Here is a 20,098-nt window from a genome sequence, read left to right as displayed (position 1 = left end):
AGAGACTGCACTCAGTTAAAACTTTCAGAATTTTCAATATCCTATGAAATTCCCTAGAGAACTGGCTGATTCCAGGGCAGAAACAGGGAAAATGCACAGTAATTCTGTGCTCATTTAGCAGTAATAAAAATTCAGAAAGTGCTCAGAAAATGATGGGGGTATATCAAAAGGGCAGAGTAGCCAATCTGAAAGTGTCCAACAGCCATAGGTAAACATGTTGAGCAAGATGAATAGTGATAGAATTGGATAATAACACAAATAATAAAATAAATACCTGTCTATACTGATATAAATAAGTAACAAATCAGAAAGAAGGGACACTTTTCTTGCAGAACAATTCTAAGTGATAATCTTGGAAAGAATGAGGAAAATGTCACCCCCTCCTACAAATGAGTGTGGTTAACATCACCAATAATTAAACAAATTGATATGTATAATACACTAAGGAGGCTACATTTCTTGTGAGATGTTCTTATCAATAATGCATAACTATGAGAAAATATCAGGCACACCCAAATTGTGGAATATTCTATTTGAAAAATAATCAGGATTCTTCAAATGAGTTTTAGAGATGGAAGTAAACTAATGATAGAGATTGTCATGGATTGAAGGTCTAAGGAGATATGACAACTTAATGTAAATTTGAATCCTAGATTGGCTGCCAAGATATAACCAGGTCATCAGCAAACAAATTGGTAAAATCTAGAAAAAGTCTTTGGTTAATAATGGATAGCATTGATATGAACTCTGTTCTGGTAACTGTATCACAGTTATAAAATATGTTAACATCAGGGAAATCCAAGGAAAAGATAAATGAGAACTCCTTGTACTAGTTGTCTATATTTTCTGTAAGTCTAAAATTATTTCAAAGTAAAAGGTTTTGAAAAATGCTTTAAAAAACAAATCCAAATAATCAGTTGGCTACATGATTGCCTAGGTGAACACCGGTAGGAAATCTAGAGATGTTGCGTAGCAATAGAGCACACAGTCGGCTCTTGTGAGGTCACAGTTTTCCCGAGGAAACAGAAGATGAAACACAAACCTAAATGTGATCCCATTTGTGTCTCAGCATGAGAATTTGTCTACTCATCAGGATCATCCCTCTGCCATATTCACTTCACTCTGTTTTTTTCTCCCTTTTGATCTTCTTTTTTCTCTTCTATATTTCAGTGATGATCCATGTGTAGTGTGTGGCATAGCAATTTTGTTTTCACCATGTGGCTGTTACTTATCAGGTAGAATGTTTTCCATGAAGCCCCTGGGGTTATGAGACAGAAATCGTCCTCATAGCATCCCCACATCATTACTAAGAGGGTTTTGTTTCTTAGACAACTTTTCATGGCGTGTTCCCTCCTAAGTCACAATTGAGTCTAATATTACTGACTCTCTAAAGGCTCATTAAGAGTGTTCTCTGTGCTCAATTTTCTCCCCAGATTCTACCTTGATGTTTCATAGGGGAGAGGAAGTTGTCACGGCAGAGATGTAGGACGCTGTTGAAATTAATCTTTAGTATCCGTCTTCCCTTAGCCATGAGCTGCAACAATGAGCGTTACAAATTTCAAGGCATTACACTCAGCTCTCTAGAGCCACCTTTTGTCTGTAAAGCACCAAGTAAATTGTCTATTCATTGTGATCCAGTCTAACCTTCTGTTGATGTCGGCAACTCAGGGGTTCCATAGTGGGTCGCAGCTGTCAGACTGGCTCTTAAAGCTATCAGCTGATGCTTTTTGACCCCCACAATGTTATTTCTTTCTTTCTTTTTAATATTGACGGACAATATTTAAATCATAAGGAATTATGCATGAAAATCAAAACTCCTGGTCTCTCCTGAATTTCTAAAGGTTGAGCAATCCTCTGCCCACATTCACAGGCGCCCACAGTCTGCTGCAGTTGAATATCAGCTACCCCTTGGAAAAGGTGGGTGTTCTCTAATTTACATGTCACCAGGGCACCTCTGACCAGATTTGGTTGTATGCATTTTTGTTTGTAAAACCTGCCCTATATATTGCCCTTTAATTAATAAAGGTTAGTCAAATATGTCTGAGTGCCTTCACTTAACATGACGAGCAAAGAAAAACTAAGCAGGCTTTTTTCTGAGTCTAGGGATCTCAGAAGCCTTTGGTGAAACTACAGAGGAAATGCTGCCTATCCTTTTCTCTGAGAGGGGCTGGGGAGAATTGCTGCTTCAGGTTCCTTTGTATGATTTCCTGTGTTTTAAAGAAATGTGATTGCTTTTATTGTATACTAAGTTCAACTCTTACTTACACAGTGACGCTCAAGCAGGAGTTTGCAAAGCTATGATAGAGCCATTACTGTTCTACTTCACACGGAAGTGTTTTCCTAATCCTCTTTGGCATTCATCTCTAAACCTTGGTGAACTCAAGCAGCTTCAATAACTGAAAGTTTATTTTTGACTTAAGTGATTTTCTTTCTACTGGTAGATTTTTCAGGTGTCTCACCAGCTTAACTGTTATCTGAATAAACTTTGTTTATTTTCCTTGGCTCTTTATAGCAGGTTGAAGTCTGTTCCAAGGGGTCATAACATGTCCTGCCCAAATGCCTTTTATTCTGAATATGCAGTCAATAATTTTTTTTTGCTTTATCTAAAATATAAATAACCCCCTGATACTCATTTTGAACCTTTTCCCAAAGTACTTTCCTTATGAAAGAAAAAAAAAAAAAAAAGCTGTTTAGCAGACCTCTGTGTGATGTGAGCAGAGTTCTAGTTAGGGAGCATAAATCATGCCTCATACCCACTAATATACAAGTAACCCTTCCCCTTCCTGCTGTTTTCAATTACTCCGATTAATTTATTTCCAAACTTTTGGCACCCCTCTGCTAGAGTACACAGCAAACAAATTTACAGTGAGTCCCAAATTAAATATTAATACAAAATCTCCAAGCCTCAATTTCACTTGGTTCAGTCACTCTAAAATTTAATAAAATGTTGGTGTTTATCTCATATTTAACTTGTTCCTATGTATAGTGTTGATTTGGTACTGAAATCTTGGAGCCAAATTATTAAAGGGGCTTTTGACAATATGCATGAAAAATGAACTAAGCTTAAAGTCACATACAAATTAGATTTCTGCACAGGCATCTAGCAAATGTCTACTAAACCTCCAGGTAAGCTCTTTACACAATAAATAAATTGGTTGGGATTTTTGGCTTCAATATCTTATTTAAGCATTTCTGAAATTATAAATGCCTAAGCTCTGGATCTCTTTTTATTTTAACCTAATGTGTGTTTAGTACACATCTCTTCTTAATCTTAAGGCATACCATATTTGAAAACCAAGAAAGCATTTATCTTTTTAAATTAGTTGTAATGGTCATGTAGCATTTCCAAGGTAATTTCTCAGGTTGGAGTGAAGTATTTCCTCTATAATGCTGCTGTTCACTATATAAACTAAATAGTGTCTAAAAGGGCTGATTATCTCAAGTTGCTTTTATTGGCAATAGATGGCCCATACAGCTTAAAAAGAAACTCAATGAAAATATTTGGAGATAAGCTTGTACTTTGGAATGCAGATTTGAATATTAAGTTTTAAAACTAAAGTTTGATTTCTTCTCAAGGTAGATAACAAAAAAGAAATTCAAAAGAAAACAAGAGCAATGAAAAAAAAAAATCAATGGAACAAAATCCTGAAACAATCTCCTAATAACTAAGGCCTAAAATGGCCTATTCAGCTTAATATTAACAGCATTTCCCTCAATGTATACATATTTTCTTCCCCACACACCCCTGGGCTGATTTTTCTTTTTTTCTTTTCCATCAGTTTCAAAAAAAAGTCTCTCTCCCTGTTCTTTTTTCTCCTCTCACTCCCTCTTCCCTTTTTAGCTCCAACGAGAACTCAATAAACCCAAATGGGCTTGTTTTGTAGCTACAAGCAAAACTTCCCTGAAAATCCAAAGATGAACAATTACTAAACTAGTGTTTTTATTGCTTGTTCTGGTTTATGTTGTTTACTCATGTCTGCCTCCAGTCTACAAATCACACTGAGATAGGTACGTAGTAGGAACTACAACATTTATTCAGTGAATGTGTGTGAATAAGTACAAAAGAATCATCCAAGGGTGCTGACTGACCAAGAGGAATAACCATTAGGTCACAAACTCTTATCCATTAGGTCCCCCACCACTTTTCAATACCCCTTTCCCTTCCAAAGTTTTCTTGGCATTTCCAGGGAGGGTAATGAGTATAGACAATAGCAATTCCCTTAAAATTTCATCCCATTAATCAAATATTCACAAGTGGGAATGGTGACTGTCAGCACAAATTCTTCTCAATCATATCAATGACTAGGGGTAATGGAAAAGGAATTTTTCCTTGAAAATACTGAGAATTTCCTCAAGGGAAAAAAAAATCACATGAGTCTACACATAAGCCAATGCCCCTTCCTTCTGCTATTATACTAGTTTATATTGGTAGAAATAGCTAAATAGTTGCTGCCACATTTACCAATGTCCGGCATGTTATTAAGTATATTATTTTAACTGAACTCTCAAAGAATACTATGAGTTATTCTACTAATTTCACTTTGCAGGCATGGTATGGGTAAATACGTGTAATAGGGAAGATGGTAGTAATAATTCTGAAATATAGGGAAAAAGACAAGCAATATTGCAGGTCTACATGTGACCATTACATGCCTAATACCATGACATATTTCATACAAATCAATAAGAAATGGTGTAAAACAAAATACATTCTTTTCTAAATAACCTAGAATGTTACCTTTTTCCTCCCAAGATGATAATTTAAGGCTTTATTTCATGCCTTATCCTTCTGATCTATTGAAAGGTTCTGCATTCATTGTTATAGAAAATCTTCCTAAAGATGAGTTACTCTTCTATCTCATCCTCATCTAGAATGCTACCTTGTTTAAGCTGCCGACATCTCTCCTGAACAGTTATAATAACCCTTTAACTGTATTTACTGTGTCTCTTGTCTGTTTTTATTCAGTAGCAAGTATGATCTCATAAATAATTGTGTCCTGTCACCTCTGATTAAACATCCAATTGCAGCCTATTATAATGAGAGCAAAACCCAAGTGCCCCACTCTGATCTGCATAATCCTACCTGACCTACTCATAAATGCCCCTTTCCCCATTCCTCGTCTCTTCCAAACACACAAAGTGAACCGTAGGCACATAGACCTTCTTCCTTTCTCTAAAATGCCAAAATCGTGACTTCTTCTCAAGGATTTACATGGAAAGTTCCTCCCTCAGAAGCACTCATAGTTTGTTCCTTCACATTACTTTTTATCTCAGCAAATGTTATATGTTATCCTTCACAAAAAGGTCTGGATTACAACCAATCCCCAGAGCACCTCTCTTGATTACATTGTTATTTTTCTTTCTACTTAGCACAAAAATATTATGTATTAACTGATGTGTCAGTTTGCTTATTGTCTGTCTCTTCCCACACTAAAATTTTAATATGCTAAAATGTAAGTTCAGACATACCAGTTACATTGTCTAACTTGCTCACCTGCTTCTTTCCCAACCTCTAGAACAACTCCCAGCACATCTCTGATCAAATTTGTTGAATGGATGGATAAATAAAGGAATGACCACCAACCATATGGGTTACTTCAGGGATCATATGATTTCAGGAGGAAAAAATTAAAGTGCCCTTATAACACAATGGATTTATACTGTTCATAGCAATTTACATTAAGTTAATCATATAATTAATGAAATAATGAGTATGTATGTAATGAGATACCAATGTGTGAGATGTTTACACATATGCTGTCTTCCTTGCATTCATGGAAGGTATGAGAGACACTGCCAGGTCTCTCTTTTCAGAGTTGGTTGGAAAAGTTTTCTGTAAACCTCTAACAGTGTTTCACAGGCACTCAGATTAAAATACATACAAAATAAAAACTGTCATGCTTTTCATAACCTTATGACCTCCCAGCAATGAGAAAAGCAAGGAGAATGGGGGAAAAAAGTCCTAAGATTTTGGTTCCTACATTATCAGGATTAATTTCAAAATACTTAACAATACCATCAGCAAGTGAAATAGAAGTAAGCATTCTAGCATGGGAAAGAACTCTATCCAAAGATGGACAACTCTAAATTCTACCTATTTTTAATGTTGGTCAATGTTGGATAAAGTCACTATCATTTCCCCTAAGTACGATTTGTACACCATGAGTATTACAGGCCATCAGCATGGCGCTGGTGAACTGTTAGCCCTTTTGTTAGAATGACAGTGATAGAAGGACTCAGCAAAAGGGCCTGAATTCTGGTTAGTAATTCTACCTATAAATCTTAGTTATTTTTTAATGCAAGCCTCATAAATACGGATGTCCAGTAGACATAATCTATAATAGTTTCACCTGACAAGGCAAAATCTCACCCATAAGCTGGCATCGTTATCACTGTACTTTCAGAGTTTAATTATGAGAAAAATGCTTTAAAAATTAATAGAGTTGAATACAAAGGAATATTTTAATATAGCATACTTTCTATTTTAGCATGGTCATACCAATAAAATATATCATTAACAGTTTTAGAAAATGCACACAAGGTCTTAGATTATCTATCCAAAATCCGAATATTTGTAAATCTCAAAAATGTATAGTTTAGGAAATTTTAGCAAATTACATTTTAGCAAATGTTTGAGTAGTTCCTTACTGCCTCAGTTACCTGATCTGTGTGAATTGAAGCTTCAAAAAATTCTTACTACCAAGGTTTTCTCTCTTAGTGTCTTTGTCCTTCCTTTCCTTATACATCCTAATTTCTAAGGAAAACAATCATTTTAAACTCATTTCTGTCAATCAGCCTTATTCAACAGTTTTTTCTTTTTCACAAATATCTTAAAATACCCCAGAAACACTCAAAGCAAGCAACCAGAACCAGAAGTTTTAGTTCTCTTCTTCTCCATCCCTCCCTATCTTTAGTTCTCTTTTCTCATTTTAAGAAGAAAGAGCTAAGAAGAGCAAATGGTCATTAAAGAAAAACTCAGCAGTAGAAAAATTCTTAAGGAATCGTATTCATAATTCTAAAGCCATTTTGGAAGTCTTGAAGGATGTCAATGCAATGGGGAAAAGTTAGGAAGGTATGTCCTATTGATTGCAAGAATAAAACAAGAGACGGTCTGTGGTACCTTGATCTTACCTAAAGAAGAAATGTATTCTTTCGACTAAAATGAGGTCGTGTTTCAACAATACCTGTCTTTGGTCTGAAGGCTAAGCCAGCCAGGACAATGAGGTGCATGCATCTCAGGAAGAGATGTCTGACTGTTAATAAGAATGCACTGTGAGATAAAATGAGATCTTAGCAAGGCAACCCACTCTATCTTCTTCAAGAATTTTTTTTCTTACTTAAAAAAGAAAGAATCTCATATGAAAAGATACTTTCTCAACTTGTCTTGTATAAAGGACATAGTTATAATATTATTCACATGTAAATGGAAATTTTTATACAGACATGGCTATATTCAAACTTTTTCTGAGAAAAAGTAAGATTAAACAGATAAGACTATATAAACTGAAATTATTTTTCATTGTTCCTATAGGTAAAGAAATCTTTGACAAGTGTTTTATATTTACAACTACTTTGGAACGTATGAGAAATTCCAAATGTAGATAATATATCCTTATTCAACAAATGAGGGTGGCAGAGTTATTGAATAATGTTAAGTGACACCATCGTTACCAACGAAAGCATTAGCCTTTTCCCCTGATGATACTTAAAAGAATCCGACCTACTGGGAAATCAGCAACAAATGAGTGGGTGCATTTATTTAATCAAGCCATTGCATTTTTCTAACCACAACTGGACATATAATTGCAGATTAAAACAAAGTTAATTTGACTGCATGAGAAGGTTATTATAGTCATATTTAAAAGCACAGTAAACACTGCAGTCCACTTTATCACTGTAATGATTTCCATTTTATATTCCATATTGAGAGGCTTGACTTTGAAATATATTTTATTTTTTAAAATATTTTGAAAAACTAACTCAATAAACAAAGCCAGTAAAGAAGAATAAGAACTTTCAAACCAATTTTAAATAAAGTAGCATTTGTCTCTACAGGAATAAATTCAGAGCATGTATTTATTAATATCCTAATGCTGCTTTAAACTCTTATGCTACCCCATGATATAAATAAATAATTACTACCAAACATAATGAATTTGCCTCTTACAAACTTCACAACAGCAACAGTACATTTGATTTACTCTACAAAGCATAGATAGGAAGTATCATGTATAAGTCTTTCAGGGAAATACATTGTGTTTTCCATAAAATTTAATTTTAAGCTTTTATGCAAGATCAATTTTACTATTTTACCAGGACTGGCTACTATCTAGTAGTTTGATGCTCATTTAGTTCCCAGTCAATTCAACCAATTTGTTTAGTTAGAAAGCTCAGTCAAAATAATTGAGCTTGTATAGAGACAGACTAAATCAATAGGATGGAAAGAGAGAAAGAAACTATATTTTGGTATCACTGAATTCAAAACAGAGCAATAAATAATACATACTTTCTAACTTGGCCTTGTAATTATACTGGGGGGTGGGGAGGGTGGGAAGGGAGGCCACCAAATTATTTATGAGGAGAAAATATAGATTGAAATGTGTGAAGGCAGCATATAGTAGAAAAACTTGTAACAGAAAAAAGCATATAAATTTTGAAGGTCTAAACTTACTTGTTCAGATGTGTTACAAAATCTTCTGAAGACTTCATTCCCTCTTCTACAATATAGAGTTTTCAGATGTAGTTGGAGAGATTAACATTTATTCAAATGAGACCACACAGAATAGTGAGACAGTGATTACATATTATCGTAAGCACAATACTCCTCAAAAGCATGTAAGATTAAAGATACTCATTGTCACATATATGAATTAGTACAAAAATAGCTTCAAAAAAATTCTGATATTTAGAGATATTTCCAAGTTTTTTGTATTTGAATTTTAAATAATGGAGCGTTTTTCCCCCAAGCAACTAATAAATGCTAAATCTCTCCTAAAAGAAAACAACTGTAGAATGCCCCCCAAGACTTGTAGATTGTTAGATTTGTGACTGCTATGTTGCACTCCATTCTTATACCTCTTTGTCAGTGGTTTGCTATACAGGTGAAATTTGGAGAATAACAATCCATGTGAAGATGGAAAGCAACTCCACGGAAGAGCAATGCTTGACTGGTTACAATTATTCTGCCTTTGCTGTCCCACGGGGGGGAAAAAAATTATTTGTGCTCTCTACATATCAAGGTAGGTTTGAGTCACTATTTTTCAATTAAATATAAGGATCTAGATTTTTTCAGAGACTATAAGGAAGATTTTTTGAAGTAATCAGAGTAAACATGACTCTATCCTGATAGAGGTTTGATCCAGTATATATTCTGGCTAACTCACTATGAAACTAGTCAATCTTCTGCTCAACTTTTCTTTAGAAGTACAGTTACTAAAAACATTGTTTTAAATTATACACGTTGGGTGCATCATAATTATAGACATTTCAAAGGCAAATACATTTTGACATTTATGCCCTCAACTGTCAGATTCTGTTACAACAAATTATGAATTAAATGGAAATTCACTCATTAGAATACTGAATGTTAGGAGTTGAAAAATAACTCAAAGTTCTTTCATTTCATAATGTTTTTAAGGAGGTGGTCATCATGAAACTAGATGTATATTGTCTGAAAATTTTCTAAAAAGTAAAAGTTTCATTTAAAAATCTATCTCCAATTTCCAGGCCAAAGTGGTGTTTTTATAGGTTCTAGGCACCAAGGCAGTCATTTTAAAGAAGTTATCTTCTTTGAAGAAGATCTATCTATATAACAGGTGGGTTTCACTTAGTGCTAAATCAATAACTAATGACATCATGTTGGGACAATCATGATTAACTTTTAGTATTAATTCTACTTCCTTTGAATGTATCCATCTAAAATGAAGAAAAGTGTTTCCTTTGTACAAGAACTGTTTTGACAGACAGCCTCAGAAGATAGAGAAATGTATCAATACATGTGCTTGGTAGCTTTTACTACACAGAATCCCTACAACTAGGGAGAAATGGAAGAAAAAGGTTATATTTCATAGAAGATGTAAAAATTAAAAGAAGAATCATGAAAAACAAACAGTTAGAATGGAGGACAGATATAGAGATCCCTCATCATTCTAATCCTTATAAAAGATTAAATCATGTTAAGTCCAGGTGATTTTAAATGGAGCCTATCTTAATGGTACAATCTAGGTTCTGAAAAGAAATTGACAAGTAGCAAGAAACTAATGTCCTGGATCCCATACACTTGGAAACTAAAAATCTCTGCAAGACTCTACCGCGAATGGTAAGTAGCATTTATAAAGTGTCGTCTCACTTAAAGAATATATCAACTATATCCCTCACCCACCACCCTTTCTAAGAATATTTCTTTCACACTCACTTTAAAAAAATCACTTCCATTTAACAATTCTAGCACAGTTAAAACATGTAAGTTTTCTGCAGTATTCTCATCTCTCTCTTCATTCTTCAGGTTTAGTTATATCCGGCCTCACATTGATGGAAGTTTCTTTATTTGTATACTGTAAACATTTCCATAGGATATTTATTATGATATCAGTGGACAACATTTATCTTAAGAAATTATTTTGTCAAAAGATACTTTAATCTCTTCTTTTAGGAACACTTATCTGGATTCAGCCTCTTCCTAAAAGTATCATTCGGCATTCTCCCCTCTGCCCTCTTTCTTTCCCTCCCTTATTCTGTTTTCTGCAATTTACATACTTTTTTCTCTCAACACACTGAAAATGTTCTTTATTTTTTTATTGCTTCCTTTCCTTTGTAACATTTTCAATTTGAGCTTGAGAGAAAGACAGGAAAACTCAAAGATTATGGAGACCTCTTCAAAACAAAACTTTAACTTTTCTGGAATATAAAGAGACAGCCCATTCGTCTAGCAACCCATTCGTCTTTGAGATTAATATTTTAACATACATGATTGCCAGTTTTAGATGGTTTTATAGACATATACATTTAAATGATTAAATGATTACAGCAGCATGAACTTTAATTATTTGGAAATATGTTTCCACATCTTGCCAGACTCAAGAACATAAAAGAGATTAGCTTCAGTTCTTTCAATCCCTTTTCATTTAAAAAAAAATTGACAATTTAAAATATACTTCCTTTTAAGTCTTAATCCTTATCAAGCAATACTTTGATGTGATATGACATTGTTAGATGACATACTGGTTGATTCTAAGTGAACATGATTTATCCTCCAAGTTTTGCTGTTAAGAGTTACAAAGATGTTTCCTTTTTTCAGATGTGATGAAATTAATAAAACCTGACATGTACATCAGCTTAACTCTGTACCAAAATCAATGCAAACTAAAAAAAAAAAATAAACAATGTAGAATTAAAGGAAAAGTGGATGTGCATAAACTGAATGCAAGCATACAAGTTCAAGTATTTTTCTATTAAAAAAAATACTCAGTTTATACTCAAAAGGAAGAGAAACAGAGGTATAGGGTAATGCATCCATCAGGTTCGCGCAGTTTAAGAAGCTACCCATTACTTAATATTTATTTTAGAGGACCTGAAAGTGTTTTCTCATTTTCTGGCTTGAAGTTAAGTCTTGCACAACAAAACACACCTGTGTAATTCACAGGCCTGTTTTGTTCTTCAAGGACAACTGACATAAGCCTGGGCAGAAAGCTACATCTTATTAACCTCTCTCTTGAGTTTATATTCCCATATCTTCTGTTTCAGCATTTCAGTAAGAGAAGTTTGTCATAATGCAGCAGCACTTTCTTTATAACTTTCAACAAGACTGTTCTCTCTTTCCCCCCCTTTTCCAAATGGGACCCACCCCTTTCAATTTTGATAGCTAGCTGTGGCGTTTTTAGCTCTTTTGTAACAGTTTTGAAAGTTGTGTTAAATATATATAAGAGCAGTAAACTGTTGGTCCATAACTATTTCACTTGTATTCTCCAGTATAGCACTTCTTATGCTGGCATGGTGATGCAATCAGGCACTATTTCAGTTTTAGGAAAGAGTAACAATCCTTTTCCATGGGCCCTGTTTCTATCTTATATATCCCTCTCCTTTTCGGAACTAAATGGACATCAATTCTAATCCTTTTATTTCATTTTCTGTCTCAGAAGAAAGTTAGAGGTCTGTATATTTGCAAATCTATCCAGTACTCATTCCAATCATTGTAGCAATGGCCCTATTCCTCATAAACACATACAGAAGCACTGGGGACTTCATTCCAGATGAGGTCAAGTTTCTGGAGAATGGAGACTCACGCAGAAAGAGCCCCAAAGCAGTAGTCTGCCAGTGTCATTCTATTTTTCTAGCACACAGGACTGAAAAGCTTCATTCTGTTCATCTGCTCTGGTCCAACTTCAAACATTCTTTCTAAGAAAGGTTGAGAGCTGATTGTTCCAGATCAAAGATATCACCATTTCTAGTCAAAGCTATGTGCTTCCATTTTATCAGTATAGTTTTCAACTATTCCAGACCAACTTCAAGGCAAGTTAAGGCAAGTTCAGAAGCTAAGTGGTTAGGTGGCAGAGATATGTTTAAAAGATTATCACTCAGTAAATGTCAGACTTTCTAAAGGAACTCATATTAGTCTCAAAAGGAAATGACATGCGTGAGTATGCTATAAAGACTATAATCTGGTTGCCAGAGCAGGTTGAGTACAAACACTACAATTCATTTGCCTGTTCTTTCCATTAATGAAGCAACACTTTTTAGTCATTTCATAATTTGCTAGACATAAAAAGTGTCACGGAACCTCCCAATGCAACATTCTGCCTATTTGCTTGGCATTGAGATCCGGGTACGTTTTCTATCTTTCTTACTCTTTTTCTCATTAGCCCCCAAACCAAAATATATTAGTCAATATGAATCATGTTATGATTTAAAAATAAAAACAAAACAAAACTAGATCTATGATACTTCTGATTTTACTTTAAACCGTTAACCATTTCAATGCCAATGGCCCAAATATTGATCTACTTTTTTTTTTTTTTTCTTTTTTCACCGGTCTGACTTGTCAAAGATTATGAAACTTGATAGAGGTTCTTGGGTTTCCAGATCAAAGTTTATCAAATTCGGGTTTATTATAATGCCCACCTCCTCTCTCCTTTCTGCTCTGCTTCTCATACCCATTGCCTTTTAAACTTCTATCATTTGGAGCTATTTGGAGAAATAGCAAGGGCAAGACGCCAGCGGTGGGTTAGCGTCTCCGGGCACCATAAGCTGAGCCACAGACATTCGGGAATCAAACATGTCAAGTTCAAGCAGGTGCTTGCAACCAGAAGCTCCGCCAAAGCTTTAGCTTCTCTGCTGATGACCCGAATGAATTTGCCCCAGAAAAGGGCTCCAGAAACGAAAGGGGCTGCAGTCGCCGCTTTCCCCTCTCTCGGTGCAGCAGGAAAGGAAGTTAACCCAGGAGATAAGTTAAGGAAGCACACACTTCACGCAAAGAACCCTGAGCCCGCAAAAGCTCGAAGCCCAGAAAGTGAGCGCGAGGGGAAGTCTTGGGAAAGCGAATTCTGATCTCAACATCTGCAGCGCTTGGGATGCGCGGGCAGAAGCGCGCAGTCAAGTCCAAACGTTCCCGGGGGAACAAAATCAGGTCCGGCAAAGGGCCAAAAGAAAAAGCTGTGGGGGAGCCGAGGACTTAGGGTTCCTGGTTCGGAGACACCCCCCCCGAAACACACACACACACCCCGCACCTCTCACCCCCCACGAGGCCAGCACACAGTGGCCCACGGTCCCGGGGAGCGGGGCCGCAAGGACTTAAGTTTCACACTCACTTATATGCAAGCGTCGCCCAGCAGCAAAGCCAAGGAAGACAGGGGCAAGGAAGGGGGAGGGGGCTTCTCCTTACCTCGGTCGGCTCCCATGGTCAGCACCTTGGCGACAGGCAATAATCCCGAGAGAGTGAGTAAGGCGAGGAGAAACTCGGACATCGTGGGCGCCCGGGGAGGAAGCCTGAGCCGGGGACTGCTCGGCTGTACCCTCGGCCCGGCGGCGGCGGCGGCGGCGGCGGCGGCGGCAGCTCGGAGCCCCGAATCGAGCAGCGTCATTTACAAATGTCACTGGAAATTCTTCAGCTCAATGAGCCCAGCCAGTCCGCCTTCTCCTGCCTGGAGCAGGATGTGGAAGGTGTACGGATGCGCGCGCGTGGGGGAGAGAGTGTGTGTGAGAGCGCGAGCGAGCCGCTCGTGTGTCTTGACTTTTCAATGCAGAGTACGTCTGATCTTACATCACGCAAAGAGGGGCAGTGAGAGATGCCAGCGGAGGGGAATTCACTGATTAATCACCGAGTCCACCACACACCCCTCCATCGTCCACATAAATCACATCTATTACTTGGTAAGAGGCATTTAACACAACAGGAAAATACCACCGCGAACTAAGAGCAGCACAAATCACAATTATTTCAGTCTCCTTGAAGGGAAAGTAACTCCAAGCTGGGTCTGTAGGGATTCGGGTCTTTCTGGAAGGGGGGAGACTTCTGCATTGGGCTGAGCCAGCCAGAAGCCTAGGAAGCTCCGCGTTTAACAGCCAGTTCGGAATTAGCAACCACCAGAGCTGAGATAGATGCTTCTCTAGGCAAAGCACATTTGATCCCTTGGCTCCCTGGAAGCTTCCTTCCCCAGATGGAAGGACGAGCCGAGTAACTGGGCTTCTTTTAGGGAAATGGTTCCCTACGCTTGCCACAAAAAATGCATTGCTTTTTGAATTGCACCTTTAACTTTTATGCTGAGTAGTACCTGGGGACAAAGATGAAAATTTAGTGATTCAGCAGAAACAAATAAAAACAAAACAAACCCCCAATGTCATCACCCGTTGCATAAGAAGGGAAGGTGGATGGAAAGAGACCCCCTAAGTAGGGAACCATAAAGCAAAAAATTGGCAGTTTTATTGTGTATATTTCTCTCTTTAAAAGGGTTCCTTGAACCATTTTGAACTTTTGCTGCTTTATTTTTTTCTTTTTTCTACCTAGTACAGTGGTAATGTATTAAGAACTTTCTCAAACCGTGGGAGGTATTAAAATGAATCTGTGATTTTAAAAAAAGTTGTTTGCCTAAGCATTTTAAATATGATCTTTCAACTGCCTAAAATTTTAGCCACCCAAAAAATGCTAAATTAAAACTCAGAAATCTTAATAGCTGAAGGCTTACTTTTATCCCCTTGTCACATCAGTAATTCTTGCCTAAAGAGCAAATGTTAAAAATGTTTTGTGTCTAATGTTTAAACACCTGAAATTGGTGTAAAGGAAAACTATAAGGAAAGCACAGAACTAAGCAATAGGGTGACAGAAAAGGAAAGATATTTTAAATAGGCTTTCAGTTTACCAGGTGAAACTTACTTTAGACGAATGTTATCACAATAAACTAGCTTCTTATGAGAGTAAAATTATCCAGAAATATCTTCAGATGCTCCTTGGAAACCATTAAAATTAGACTGGGTCAAAGATCACAGGTGACCATGAGAGATATTGCCACTTAGGCTGTGATTATAAAATATGTTATTTAGATCAGTTTTGCCATATTTTATGTATTAAAGTTTATTTCCCCCATAAGTTGACTCATTTCATGCCTAACAGGTAACTTTCCTCATTAAAATTTTATGATTTTTTTTCTTTTAAAGTTGTTATATAATTTCACCTAGTAATTTTTATTGTTTCACATAGGAAACAAAGAGATTTTCCTATTTCACTTCATACAAAAAAATCACAAACTTTGGGATAAGTGGCAGAGTTCAAAGAATATTTGCAAAGGGGGAAAAGGGTATATTTTGAATGATGCTCACAATAATAGATATTTCTTCTCAAGTGTCTGCAGACCTCTGCATTCTGCAAAATATTCTCTCATTGGAACAAGGTAGGTGTCTTTTTTGACAAGAGTCCATTCAGTCAACTAGGAGGTCAGCTATTAGGAAATCCATATGCACTTAAGTTTTGGCAATAAAACAAGGAGAGCTCAAAAAGCAAGCTAAGGATGTTAAAATTCTTCCTTCTGCTTCCTCTTCCTATACTATTACTACCTATTACCTGTCCCCCCTGCCCCCCATCTCAAAAACTGCAAGGTGGAGAAAAGTAGCCAGGAACAGTACAACCAACCAAAGACTCTTCCCATGTACCAAAGTGCTGTGACTGAAAATCAATGGCTCATTCACTTCTGTAGCAGAAGCATATGTAGCAGCCCTGGATTCCACTGATAGCTATTTAAAGGGGAAAAGTATGAAAGACAAGCAGGGAAGTAAATTCCATTCTAACTTATATTCTCAGTATGTTACATTTCTAATTTGTAATGCCTCCTAATAATAATGTATTAGGTGAATTAGGCAGAATGAAAACCAGGTGATCTCTTTTAGATACACTGGTTGACTTTTTAACTGTCCCGAATGGAAGAAAATCAAGGATGCATTGTCCACACATTGTGACCAGTATAATAAAGCAAAATAGAATTCATTTTTAGTAATCAACAATCAAATCATCATGTGTGAATGACACTTGACTCAAAATAATGGTGTAAAATAGCAGTGGCAATTATGGAAGTTTACTAACATATAGGCTGGCATACCAATAAAAGATGATAACATTTAATATAAATTATGAATTATCCTCAATTTTATCTTTAAGATAAAATTTGAGACTTAAGAATGCAAATAGGTATTATTAACAAAAATGTAAATGGTATAAAAAATGCTCCACAGCAATCTGGTGGAAGAATGGATTTTTAAGTATGCAGCAGTGGTCAAATGGACACAACATGTACGTTTAAATGCATGTCAAGCAGAGTTTTAAGACAAAAGTTATAATAAGGACATTGGTTCATAGCACAAAGCCATAATAATATATAACAGAGCAAATATTAATAGAAGCACATTTGCTCCAAAACTGAATTAAGGCCAGTGTGAAAGAGCAATAAAATAAAATTGTCCTGTACACAGATCATTTGTATATGGGGGTTCATCTTCCAAATACATATTGAAAATGAACAGTTAATCAAAGTGTTTTATGAGAATCAGTGAGGTTGACAAAGGTCCAGGCCAAATTTGAGTTTTGGAAATAAAAATTTACTTTTAGATTTTGAATGACTATCCAGTTATAATGAATTATAAGTAAGAGAGAAAACATAATTTCTTATGAAATGCTTTATTTCCCATCACATATACTTTAATGAAAAAGGAATTAATAAAGTATACTATTAGTGAAGTGAGAATAGTTAGAGTTACTGTTCAGACTCTGTTCCTATGGCCCATTATAATTTCTTCATTCTAATCAGTGTTATTAACACTGACAAGTTAAATAAATTAATTCATCAAACTATACAATGTTATGAAGTCTCTCACTGAGATAAATTAAACAAGGTAGAACCGATCATTCTTACTTTCTGGTCTAAAACAACACGCGAATATTAATTATCAGTGAGTGGTAATCGTGTACTTTCCAATTAGAGCCACGTTTGGGGTACATGTGATCAAACATCAGACTTCATTTATGTAACTTCATTATTTTCTTAGCACTGTTGAGACTTTTGCACAGATAGTAGTGCTTCGTGCTACTGTTATAACTTAACACACCTGAAAAGCCATGTTAGGTGGAGAGCTTGTGTCTCCTTACAAACCTAGAATGACAGCCTGTCTCCTGGAAGTGATGTGTGTGAAGGAGAGTTGGCCTGAAAGTCGGGTTGCTAAGGATTTCTGTAGCTATCATTCCAAGGGCTGCTAGAGTTCTTACCCTGCCTTTCCACACAGAAAAGTTGCCAGGCAGCAGCAGACACAGGATGAGAAGGCAAAGGAAGCAGGTGGTGGTTGAGAGACTGAGAATTGTTAAAGAGATATTATCAGTAGTTTAGAATGGAAACAGAGTTACACTGGACAAAGCCACTAAGAAAACAAAAAAAATCTTTGGATTGATTTTATTTCTCCAACTGTAGCATTTCAATGCATATCACATTTTGAACTGTTTTCCTTCAGAAGTGTTCTGTGTTTGGTAGCATGCGTTTCAGGTAGGACATGGGGATTGAGCTGAGATTAACACGAGTTCAGTGCAACTTTAATTCCGGTATTTGCAAAGTATTAGGAGGTATGTATACCTGTGAAGAAAATAAAGGACGATATAATGAAATATCTAATTAAACCTGGAAAGTAAAAATATTTCCAGGCACATTGTTTTTCTCTTTTTATATGTCTGGACCTCTCTCTACTATCATGAATCTGTAAATACTTCAAGATATACATACTGCAGTGAAAAGCACAAAGGATAAACAATTATAACTTTCAACAGATAAAGAATAAAAGGTCATACAACTTTGATTGCTTTACATTTTATCTCTGAAAAACATTTGACAGTAGGAAGGAAAGGAATCTTCACTGAGTTAGACATCCTCATTAGACAACAACTGACTTTCATAATAATAATATAGACTTGAGAGATAAATGTTATTCTGCTTTTTGGATACATCTTCAGAAGGCTTCCATCATAACTCAGTTGGTAAAGAATCTGCCTTTAATGCAGGAGACCTGGGTTAGATCCCTGGGTTGGGAAGATCTCCTGGAGCAGGAAATGGCAACCTACTCCAATATTCTTGCCTGGAGAATCCCATGCTCAGAGGAGCCTGGCAGGTTACAGTCCATGAGGTCCCAAGAGTTGGATCCGACTTAGCAAGTAGACTGTCAGAAAGCACAATCAGTAGTAATGCAGTCCATGTGTGTTTTAAGTGGGGGAGGAATTGGAATACAAAAACACCCAAAACTCATCAAATCCTTGTCATTCTACTCTCATGCAAGTAGCCCTTGAATTTCAAGTCAGTTGCTGATTGTAAAGCTTTTTGCTGTCAGTGCTTTTTAACCTGAACATACTTGTGGTCAAGATGATCTCCTCATCCCTATTTCTAGCTACTAGAACAGAATTTGTGTTTACTGCTGGGGATTGGTTGTTAGTGGTCCACAGTCAGGATACACTTTGTCTGAATGAGCTTTTGAGGATACTGATCTCTGTCCTTTTGGCCATCATCTTTCTGTTCTTTAATTTTAGTTAGAAACTCTTACTTATGTTGTTGAAACTAGAAGGAACATGCAATTTCTCTCTTCCAATTTACCACATTTTATAAATAAAAAAAATTGCAAAGTAAAGGTGACTACTTTGAGGTCACATATTTTATTGTCAGAAACAGCCCTTGAATGAAGTTTCCTGATAGTTTCCTATATTATATAGGGGGTTTGATTGATGTTCTTTTTTTTTTTTTAAATTGGAGTATAATTGCTTTACGATGTTGTGTGAGTTTCTGCTGTACAACAAACTGAATCAGCTTAAGTGTACATGTATCCTCTTCCTCTTAGCCCTCCCTCCCACCTCCCCCTGATGCCACCCCTCTAGGTCATGGCAGAGCACCAAGTTGAGCCCGCTATGCCATACCACAGGTTCCCACTTGCTATTTCACACATGGTAGTGTATTAATGTGTAACCTCCAATTCATCCCACCCTCCCTTTCCCCTACTCTCTCTACGCATCTGTTCTCAACATCTAGGTCTTTATCTCTGCCCTGGAGCTAGATTTTTTTCCCTAGCTCCGAGGAGTTGCAGCCCAAGGAGTTTGATTTCATTCATTCACTTAATAGCTATATACTGTGTAACAGCCTCTGCACTCAGCACGTGCAAATGGCTGTGAAGAAAATAGCTATGGTTCTTCACTAGGAGAGTTATCTGTCTCAAAGGTCATTTCTGCGCTGTGGGCTCTGTATGATCAGGTCACCAGATGGCTATTCTCTTGCTCTCTGTATACCCCCTGCTCAACCTGCTTCGCCTATACCCTATTCACATGACTGACCTTTCTACATACTTGTCTGCACCACAGCTAGAGGCTGCTCTAATCTTTAGATCATAATATCCTCTCCATGATAGCTTTTCAAAGGGCAGTGAGGAGGTACCCTCTGCCAGTTTCCCTGGTAACCTATGAGTCAACCTGAAGTCAATCTCCCCTGTAACTGGTAACCTCCTCCTCCTCCCTGTAAGAGCAAGGGGCAACTTGCCAGTCACCATGTCATGCCTGTGTTTGTTGCACGCAGAATGAGGTGTTGCTCCAGGATTCTGCTTC

The 20,098-nt window shown here is 36.7% G+C and overlaps 1 protein-coding gene across 1 annotated transcript in view; it reads right to left on the bottom strand.

Annotated features, from left to right (window-relative positions):
• The window catches only part of LRP1B (LDL receptor related protein 1B), a 2,064,747-nt gene extending 2,050,250 nt beyond the window's left edge, over positions 1-14,497 (bottom strand). The window contains 1 exon segment of the mRNA XM_070476260.1: positions 13,877-14,497. Within this exon segment, the coding sequence (XP_070332361.1) occupies positions 13,877-14,075 (199 nt within the window). The 5' untranslated portion in view covers positions 14,076-14,497.
• Between the last annotated feature and the right edge of the window lie 5,601 nt (positions 14,498-20,098).

Source organism: Odocoileus virginianus, chromosome 13 (assembly GCF_023699985.2).
Source record: "Odocoileus virginianus isolate 20LAN1187 ecotype Illinois chromosome 13, Ovbor_1.2, whole genome shotgun sequence".
NCBI classification, from domain to species: domain Eukaryota; kingdom Metazoa; phylum Chordata; class Mammalia; order Artiodactyla; family Cervidae; genus Odocoileus; species Odocoileus virginianus.
Note: the sequence above shows the minus strand (reverse complement) of the source record. Positions and strands in the feature narration are given on the sequence as shown.